Source organism: Vipera berus (genome assembly GCF_964194415.1).
Source record: "Vipera berus genome assembly, chromosome: 1".
NCBI lineage: Eukaryota > Metazoa > Chordata > Lepidosauria > Squamata > Viperidae > Vipera > Vipera berus.
This window is the reverse complement of record NC_138202.1, coordinates 217,544,727-217,555,076: the sequence shown is the minus strand read 5'-3', so window position 1 is coordinate 217,555,076 and position 10,350 is coordinate 217,544,727. Positions and strand designations below refer to the sequence as shown.

Sequence of the window (10,350 nt, the reverse complement as noted above, 5' to 3'; positions counted from 1 at the left end):
AGCACTCCAATGAACCCTTTGCAAGAAAACAACCAAGCTCAGAGAGCACCAAGTACCCTGAGTTACAAGCATTCTCCTTTATTCAAAAGTCTTTTGATTCTAAGTCCATTTTCTTTGTCCAAAAGTCAAAACACTGCATCCCCAATAACAAATGAAATACGTTCAAAACATCATTTGTTGTAATATTTATTTATTTATTTATTAATTATTAGGACTTATATGCCGCCCTATCTCCCGAAGGACTCAGGGCGGCTAACAACAATAACATACAATAAATACAGAAGTTAAGATAAAATTAAAGGCCTCTGTACAATAAATTAAAATTAAAATTAAAATAAATTAAAAATTAAGAGTTAAAAAATTAAAAACTTAATTAAAATCCCTGTCAGTCCAGGTCAGCCAGGTGGAAAAGGAGTGTTTTGAGGCCGAGGCGAAAGGACTGGAGATCTGGGGCCATCCGAAGCTCATGGGGGAGCTGGTTCCACAGGGCTGGCGCTCCCACAGAGAAGGCCCTCCCTCCCCCTGGGGGTCGCCAGCCGACGACCGGTTAAGACCTGTAAGCAAAGGAAAGAAAGAAAGAAAGAAAGAAAGAAAGAAAGAAAGAAAGAAAGAAAGAAAGAAAGAAAGAAAGAAAGAAAGAAAGAAAGAAAGAAAGAAAGAAAGAAAGAAAGAAAGAAAGAAAGAAAGAAAGAAAGAAAGAAAGAAAAAGAAAAAAAAGAATTGCACGTAACATATTTAAAGAATTTCTAGAAGAAGAAAAATGAAAAAGCAAAACAAAAGGAATTTTAAAGCATAATAAAAAGGGCATTCTAGAAGCAATTCTCCCGCGAGAAGCCTTGAAAAGTCCAACTTGGAGAGTCCCGCAGGCGAAACGGGAAGGCGGCGGCGGCAGCCCCCAAAGCCGAGCGAAACCTCCGGCCCATGGCATACCACCCTGAGCGGCTTCTCCACGCCGCCTGAGCCGAAGACCAAGGTCGGAAGAGGTGCCCTCAGCTCTTCCCCGGAAGAGAAGCGGGCGGCGCTTTGCTGTCTCTCCCTTCCACACACCCTCCCTCTCCCCCCCAATTGAGGCGGAGGAAGGAGCGCTTTTTTTTTTTCTTCTACCGGGCCGCTGCCGAGGGAGAGGCTGGGCCAAGATGGCCGCCCTGGCGTTGGGCCGGACCCCGGACCGAGAGTAGAAGCAGCGGCAGCTGCGGCTCCAGTCGCCGTCCTTGGACTTGCTGCCAGTGGGTGAGGCGGCGGGGGTGGGCCAAAGCAGCCGACGGGACTCCCGAAGGCCTCTATCTTGCCTTGCGCGGGTAGGAGAAGGAACGGCGATGGAGTGGCTTGGCCGGGCGGGGGTGGTGGCTGAGCGGGGGAGCCCAGCCGGCGGTGTCGGGGCTGAAGAAGAAACAGAACAGAGCCTCACACGCACACACACCAGTGGGGAGGATGGGAGAAGGGGGCAAGGCAGGGGCCGGAACCGGGCGCTTTCGAAGGCGGCCCCTTCCGCTTCTGTTTAAAGCAGGGGTCTTCAAACTTGGCCCTTTTATGACTTGTGGACTTCAACTCCCAGAAATCCTCAGCCAGCTTTGCTGGCTGAGGAATTCTGGGAGTTGAAGTCCACAAGTCATAAAAGGGCCAAGTTTGAAGACCCCTGCTTTAAAGGGCCTTGAGGATGGGATTGGGAGGGGGAGTTCCCCGGGAGTTCAGACGGCCCTCGGAAACCTCGTTCGCGCTTTCTGGGGTTCCCCCAGTTCGTCCCGTAGATCGCAGTAGCCTGCGAACCTTGGCGGTCCTCGGCGGGACTGTAGTGCTCGCTTCGGGAAGATGCCGCTGTGAAACGCGTGAAGAATTTCGGTTGGCGTTATTAGCCGGGCTTTAATTCCCAGAGGTCCAAAAACGTTGGCCGTCTTGCTACACAGTACAGGTAGTCCCCGACGTACGAACGGTTCGTTCAAAGTTACAGCCGCGCTGAAAAAGTGACTTCTGACCGGTTTGCACATTTACCACCGTTGCAGCATGGTGATCGTGGTGATCAACATTGGGACGCTTGGCAACTCGCTTGTATTATGAGGGTTGCAGTGTCCTGGGGTCATGTGACCTTCCGAGAAGCAAAGTCAGTGGGGAAGCCAGATTCGTTTAACAACCCTGCTATTAACAACTGTAATGGTTCATTTAATAACTCTGGCAAGAAAGGTCCTAAAAGGGACAAAACTAACTTAACAAATGCCTCACTTAGCAACATAAATTTTGGGCTCAACTGTGGTCGTAAGCCGAGGACTACGAGTACTGGCTGCCAGGTGCCAAATTTTGTGACTGGAGCAATGCTGCAATAGTTGTAAGTCCAAGGACTGGTCGTAAGTCAGTTTTTTCAGTGCCATCGTTGCTATTGTAATACTATTGTGGAGCCTTTTAATGAATTTAATGTGTTGTGAGTGGTTTGTTTTTAACCTCCACTTAAATCTTTAATACTATGAGAGATGGTGAGAGATGAAATTCTTTTTTTTTTACTCCAAGCCCAGTTTTTAATTCCTGAGTTGCCTTCTATCAAGAGGTCAGGATTTTGTGTTGAGATTAGTCTAGATCTGCATACCAATGCCTTTTTGTTTTTATTTTTTCAATAATACATTTATATGGTCACCTATCTCACTGAAGGGACGCGGTGGCTCAGTGGGTTAGGACGCTGAGCTTGTTGATCAGAAGGTCGGCAGTTTGGCGGGTCGAATCCCGAGTGCCGTGTAGCAGAGTGAGCGCCTGTTACTCGTCCCAGCTTCTGCCAACCTAGCAGTTCGAAAGCATGTAAAAATGCAAGTAGAAAAATAGGGACCACTACGGTGGGAAGGTAACAGCCTTCCGTGCGCCTTTGGCGTCTAGTCATGCCGGCCACATGACCACGGAGAGGTCCTCGGACAAGCGCTGGCTCTTCGGCTTTGAAACGGAGATGAGCACCGGCCCCTAGAGTCGGAAACGACTAGCACGCGTGTGCGGGGGAACCTTTACCTTTACCTTTTTATCTCACTGAACATGAATGGGCTGCATACAACTAATGATTTATTACTTACATCCTATCTGTCTGGAAGTTATCCAATTAGGAAGAAATAAAATGCATGAATGGGAGAGGTAATCTTTTGGGGGACATTAGATATTTAATCATAAAGTGTTTCGAAGGGACGTTGGAGGACCTCTTACTTGGAGCTAATACTAATAATTACAATAATTATGTCAAGGGAAAATATTGTTATGCAGTTTTTAAAATCTCTTATCACCAAACACATCACATTTGCTGAAAGATTATTCACATAGCCAGATTGTCACAAGATCAACAGTTTATTGAATTTGCATACAGCATCATTCTTTTTTGCTCTTAAATACAGTACTATACACTTCACAGGCACATATAAATATTGAAGATGAAGTAAGTTGGTTTTTGCTAGGCATAAAACAATGAAGGCGGAGCCTTTACAAAAGTTAAAAATTCTTATTTATTTTCTCATTAACATTTTCTGGAAACAATGTTTTGAGTGGATAAATTTCATCTTACTTACATTAGCACATTCAGAATCCCATCCACGTAAAAGTAATTGTAAATATTTAAAAACAAAGAGGGAGAAGTGAATGTTGCTGTTGTTGGACAGTCTTGTACATAGAAATGCAGAGCTGGATGATGTGCTTGTATCCCAGCTAGCAAAACCCTTTTTGCCTTCATTCATTTCTCATTAGAAAAAATATTCTGAGGAAGTAGAGAAACAGTTTTCCTTGTTTTGTCTTAAGCAGAGCATTTTTTTTCTATTAGGGCAAAGTGAGGTGTCTGGGTTGTCACTTTTGCCTTGAAGAGACCTGGAGCAGATACCTAACACTGTGAGACCTCATCTTACATTAAACAACCTCAACCACCTCATGCGTTCTGTCAAGAGGGAATGTGTGGAGTACCTGAAGTAAGAATGCCCTTCTAACCATCCCTAGTAGAATACCCATCAAGAGTTCATCCCATGCATTCCCCCTCTGAAGAAGCAATGGATGCCTAAGACACAGTCCTATTTCAGGAGTTCAAGCCACCCATAAGTTCACTCCTCAACTCAGAGAAATGAAAGAGGAGCAGAGCCAAAGGGTAGAGGGATCAAGATGAGGAATGGAATTCAAGTAGGATCATATGAGTCGAATTTCCTCCTCCATGAACATGAGTTGAATCATGCAGGAGTACTCCTGTGCTATTCTTTACCCAGAGTAGGAAAGGAAACATGTACAGTATTTGAAAAAAAAAATCCAGAATGAGCCAATAATGACAGTAGTGACCATTCTTGCCCATACTATGGTAATACTGGATCAGGAATGTCAGTAAGCAGCACCTGTTGGTAGCACAGCACAAGTTTGTGTTTGCCAGTAATTGAAAATATTTATATATATATATATATATATATATATATATATATATATATATATATATATATATATATAAAATTAGCTACTGCTAAGCTTGTAAGCCACCCTGAGTCTTCGGAGAAGGGCGGGATATAAATGGAATTAAAATAAAAACATAAAATAAATATGTATGTATGTATGTATGTATGTATGTATGTATATATATATATATATATATACATATACATATATATATATATATATATATATATATATATATATATATATATATATATATATATATATATATATATATATATATATATATATATATATATATATATATATATATATATATGCGCCTCCATATGAATTTGGAGTTTTTTTTAATCTGAAAGATAATTTATCTGGTTTAAGGAATGAACTTTTTAAAGGTAATGAAAATACGTTTCATTATTGAACTGGTGCCTGTTAGATAGGGTGATTAGCTCAAAAGCTCTGGATGACAAATGTGAGAGGTTTTCCATGTTACAACCCTGTTACAGAGGGTTAATCTGTACTTTTTATTTAAACCTATGCAGAATCAATGAAAGGCAGAAAGCCACGTTATGATGGATCTCTGGTTCAGCTGACCAGAAGATTCATGGATCTTGTCAAAGCTGCTCCAGAAGGAGTCCTTGATTTGAATGAAGTATCTCGTTTGCTAGGAGTACGGAAACGAAGAGTATATGATATTACCAATGTGTTGGATGGAATACATCTCGTTCAGAAAAGATCCAAGAATCATATCCAATGGGTGTAAGTTGACTGGTTGTTTTTTTTTAAACTTTTGTGCTTGAGATCCTAGATATTTAAACATGATGTGGCAAAAACACATTATTTCAAACGGTTAATTATTAAGAGTGTGATACAACTTGGAAGGCGTCTTGGACACAAATTCATTACTTTAAATTAATAGCCTTGTTCACTACCTCTGCTATGGAGAGAACGATATAGGGTTGACCAAAGATTTCTACAATTATATATGTAAATATTTGAGCTTGGTCTAAGCATCATAATACTTTAATATGAGTATCAAACTATTGAGACAGAGACCCTTCCTTGCTTCAGCTTTTACCGCAATAGAATCTCACGTGGAAAGAATCTCTAGCAATGTTGCAGAGCTTCTTATATATAAATATTATTAATGTAATACTTGTAAAGATCTTGTATTGTGCAAAAATGTACACAACAATATATATACAACTTGATCTTTACACTGCTCAAGTCTGTACAAGAATAGACTATTAGTATGTATCTTAGTGCCATGAAATGTGTAGCTGCCAGTGATACCTGATTTTAGAAGTTCAGACAACCTGTGCCCTGTTGGGTCATTGTTTCAGAGATGTTTCATAACCTAAACAGTGAAATGACCAAGGGAAGGCAAAAAGCAGCAGGAGCGGGAATGACTACTGACTTCCTGATGGTTTCCCCATTGAGTTTCTTTGTGGGAAGCTGGCAGGAAGCCCTGGAAATTCTCCCCTTCCCTTCCCTTTCTTTCCCTCCTTCTCTCCCTCCTTTCCTTCTTTCTTTTCTTCCCCCACTTCTTTCCCTCCCTGTCATTGTTTTCTGTCCTTTTTCCTTCTCTTAGAATTCCTGCTGGCTTCCCCATTTACATTTTTTCTGAGAATTTTGCAGTGAGAAACTGGGGAAGCCAGCAGGAAGTTGCAAGTCCAAGGCCAACAGACAGATAAGTGGTTTGCTACCAGGTTGGGGGGGGAGGGACGCGGTGGCTCAGTGGGTTAGAACTCTGAGCTTGTCGATCAGGTGGTCGACAGTTTGGCGGGTCGAATCCTGAGTGCTGCGTAACAGAGTGAGCGCCTGTTACTCGTCCCAGCTCTGCCAACCTAGCAGTTCGAAAGCACGTAAAAATGCAAGTAGAAAAATAGGGACCACTACGGTGGGAAGGTAACAGTGCTCCGTGCGCCTTTGGCGTCTAGTCATGCCGGCCACATGACCACGGAGACGTCCTCGGACAAGCGCTGGCTCTTCAGCTTTGAAACGGAGATGAGCACCAGCCCCTAGAGTTGGAAACGACTAGCACACATGTGGGGGAACCTTTACCTTTGTGGGGGGGGGGAGAGTGAGAGAATGCACAGGGGTAAGGGTCCGGCATGATAGCAGGGAGGTATACGAGTCAGGGAGCCTGTGCAAGGGGAAAGTGCAGGTCAGGAAGGTGACGGGGTCGCAGGGATGTGCAAGAGGGGCTGCATGGGTTAGGAGACGGGATTGGGAGGGCAGTTGAGGCCAGGAAGGGTGTGTGGGGTTCATTCCTCATTGTTCCTCTCTCCCTTTCCTACTTCTTTTCCCAGAAGGCAGGTATGTAGGTTCTACTCAGTGGGGACAGAAGCAAGGGATCACGTGAGTGTCTAGGAAGCTGTCACAGAATATTGAAAATGAGGATTATGTGACCCCAGCAACCTGGCAGCACTGAAACAGCCATAGCTTCCCCAGTATCACTTCCTCAGGAGTAAAAAGTCCCAGAGTTCTATAAGCTAGCCCATTTGAGGTATCTTTGTCGACAAAGTTGTGATGTACCATTTTGCCCAGTTCACGATTAGTAGTATATAGATATTTTTATGCTGTCATTAAAAATGATTTGGGTATCGATAAATGATGCAATGCTACTTATACCTTTAAACTTAAACCTTCTATACCTTTTTTATTAAATTATCTTAGGGGTTCAGATATTAAGCATATTACTAAACGAACACCAGAGCAACAGAAGTTAAGAGATGAACTCTCTGATTTGAAAACAATGGAAGAAGCGTTAGATGAATTAATCAAAGATTGCGCTCATCAGTTGTTTGACTTAACAGACGATAAAGAAAATGCAAAATATCCTTTTTCCTTAATGTTGACAAATATTCTGAGTTGCTGGAATTGAACAACATTATGTTTTTGTGTAATTATAATATTTTAATAATCACATTGTATATATTAAAAGTAAGCAATACTTTCTACTACTGCTGTTAAAATTTCTTAACTGTTGCATACATTAGCTTACGTGAACTATCAAGATATCCATAACATTCAGACATTTCAAGAACAGATTATTATTGCAATTAAGGCTCCAGAAGGAACCAGAATGGAAGTACCCCCTCCTAAAGAAGTAGGTACTTCCTGACTTGATTTGAAATTACTGGGATTTGATTGGATGCATAGCTCTACAAAAGATGTACCTACAAAGATCAACAGTGAAGTTTTCATTTTTATTTTAAATGTCACAGAAGGAGATTTGTCACATATACTGTACTTGTAAATTAATATACCGGTTGAAAATTTAATTATAGCTTAGGCTGCCAGTTTCTTCTACATGGAAATGAAATTACACACATTTTTGGTTTCTCGCTCTAAAATACCTCATTCTGAAGTTTCAAAGGTATCTGAGCTGATTTCATTAGGATCAAACTGTAATGATTTGAAATGAAAATGACTTCGTCCCACCGATCTTAAGCAAAAACCCTTAATGAGAAGCTTATGAAGAGACTGGGAAACACATACATACCCATTGCTAGTTTCAGAGTTCAAAGAGATATAACAGTTAGCAGCATAAGATATTTGGGACTCTTCCTGAAGTGCTTACCTGGAAATTCTTGTTACATTCTGGGGAATTAGAACACTTTCCTGTGAATATGCTGGCATCCTTTGAGTTTTGAAATACAACGAAAACTGTGCACCCTTCATCTATTAAAATATTTGCCATGCTGCAATTTGTTCCTTCATCTTTAAAACATATTGGTATTTTTCAGGACTGCATAGAAGTACACGTTAGAAGCACAAAAGGCCCCATTGATGTTTACATATGTGAGGCGTCGTTAGATAATCCAGACATTAAAGCTTCTGAAAATACAGATCAACTTTCATGCGAAAGAAAGCAGGCTGATTTGCTGGAGGTAAATACCATACTGGAAGACAGAAAGATTAAGGTCTTGAAAGCAGAATAAAAGATGGCTCATGTTAATGTAGGAAATGCTAAACATAGAGTAGGGGAGAAAGTGTTGGTAATTAAAGAGAGGAAAGGAAAAAAAGTACTGAACTGAAAAGAGATCAGTAGAGATGTGTGAAAAGAAGTAGGCTGAAGGTAAGGAGACTAATGTCAAGAAATATTAAAGAGTAGTTACAATTCCAAGGCCACATCCAACTTCTCCCTTTTTATTAAAATTAAGATGGAATTCACCTTTTGATGGAAGTCCTACAAAAAAGCAAAACGTTTGTATTAGCTTCTCATAACTAGAGCATTTTGCTTTTTTCTTGAGTGTGTTGGAACTTCATGTTGCAATCTGATAGTATTTTGTCAGGATAAAAAAAAAATCCAAGTTGGAAACAAAGGCTGAGTGAACTTTTCTTGCCATTTATAACCTTATTACAAAAAAGATCGCACTATAATTTATATCAGTGGTTCTCAAACTCTGGTCTGCGGACCCATGGGGAGCTGCAGTGTGAACGCTTAAAAGAGATGTTATGATTTAAATCTTGAGTTAAATCTGGGAAGTCCATGGTGAAGAAAACTTTGATAACCACTAATTTCAGTGGCAGCATTGAGTTGTTAATAGGTCTCCCCAAAGTCCATTGTTAAGGGAGGGTGGGAAAGTTTGCGTTCTTGTACAGGTAGTCTTCAACTTATAACAGTGGAAGATGCAGCTCTGTTCCTGAGTATCTGAAATGCAGTCACAGATCCACAGGGAAGGCAGTCATCAGAGCTAGGTTGTAAATGTCTTTTGGAGGGTCTATCATAAGTGAGCAGTCACAAAATGGTCATAAGTTAAAGTCTACTTGTTTTGGTGTTGGGTTTTGGTGCTTCAAACAGATAAATTTTATGGAACATTAACTCTACAAATGAACTTGCTTTCACTCATTCCCACTTAAGAAAAGAGTATCTTTATTCTTGAATATTGAATTTGTGATGATCACATTAAATGTTTTAATAAAACTAGTGATTTGTTTATTTGAAAGCATATGATACAGTTTAATTGTATGTTCATTGTTCATGCACATTATTTTAGTTGCATCTAAAGTAAGAGTTCCCTTATATCCCACTTCTAAATATATGTACACAATTTATGAGGCAAACATTGTGTGTAATTGTAGTTTCTTTCATTTAAAAAAGTGAGAGCATATTATCGGGAGAAATATCAAAGGAAGTTGAATGCAATGGGAATGAGATACTTAAGTAAAACAGAAAGAGAGAATATAAAATGAATGGAGAATGATTGATTGATTGAAGATTGTGTACAAAAGTGAGTGACCAAAATTTTTCTGGTCATATAGAGTGAATGATTGAAATTGAATTGATAATAATCGTAGAAGAAGGAGGAAATATTTTTTGTTTATTTTTGTTAATCTGCCTTTTTCTTACAACTTCTCACCTTGTTTTGTACTTTCATAACTTTGCTTACCTAAGCAGAAGTACCATGCTAGATATATATGCATGTATCGAGATTATTGCATTACTGTGGTTAAATACTTCTCCAGTATATGATCCTATTCTAAAATAGTATATGTCTCAATTTTAACTTTTGCAGTGAATCGCACGAAGAATGGAAGAAAAAGTGAATGATTTGATTTCTAAGCTTCAGATTCAAGGATTTTCTAGGATTTTAATCACTATGGGCGAATGCAGGTGTTCCTTTTAATTTTATTTTTTAAAAAGAATGAAATTGTAGACACTTCACCTGAGAACCTGCTTCCTGTTTGACATTTCCAATGGCATAAAAGAGAAGAATTAAATGAACATCTTTCCTTTAACCCTCTATATCAGATTCAAGATTTATTTACCCTGGAAAAGTGACAGTTAATTAACACAGATGCAGACTCACATACTAAGGAATACAGCTTAAGTAAGTCAGGCTTAAGTTTTACAAAAATGGCTTAGGTTTGTCTTCTGATGCAAGGTTCATAAGTCCACATAGTAGTTGCCGTAATTTATTTCATGTAAGTGGCTTCTTTTGCAGCTCAATGAATAATAGC

General features: G+C 40.1%; 1 protein-coding gene across 4 annotated transcripts; it reads left to right on the top strand.

The window, feature by feature from the left end:
• The first annotated feature begins 547 nt into the window (after positions 1-547).
• E2F6 (E2F transcription factor 6) lies at positions 548-10,128 on the top strand. Of its 4 annotated transcripts, XM_081341432.1 has the most exons (8): positions 548-1,230; positions 1,794-1,909; positions 3,776-3,917; positions 4,923-5,139; positions 7,060-7,220; positions 7,380-7,492; positions 8,133-8,276; positions 9,906-10,128. In XM_081341432.1, the coding sequence occupies exons 4-8, from the start codon at positions 4,928-4,930 to the stop codon at positions 9,906-9,908; spliced, it is 633 nt and encodes a 210-aa protein (XP_081197558.1). In that variant the 5' UTR covers positions 548-1,230; positions 1,794-1,909; positions 3,776-3,917; positions 4,923-4,927; the 3' UTR covers positions 9,909-10,128. The 4 variants fall into 4 exon arrangements, with proteins under 4 accessions (XP_081197558.1, XP_081197559.1, XP_081197560.1 ...); XM_081341433.1 differs by lacking the exon at positions 1,794-1,909; XM_081341434.1 differs by lacking the exon at positions 1,794-1,909 and having other exon boundaries at positions 548-1,298.
• The last annotated feature ends 222 nt before the right edge of the window (positions 10,129-10,350 follow it).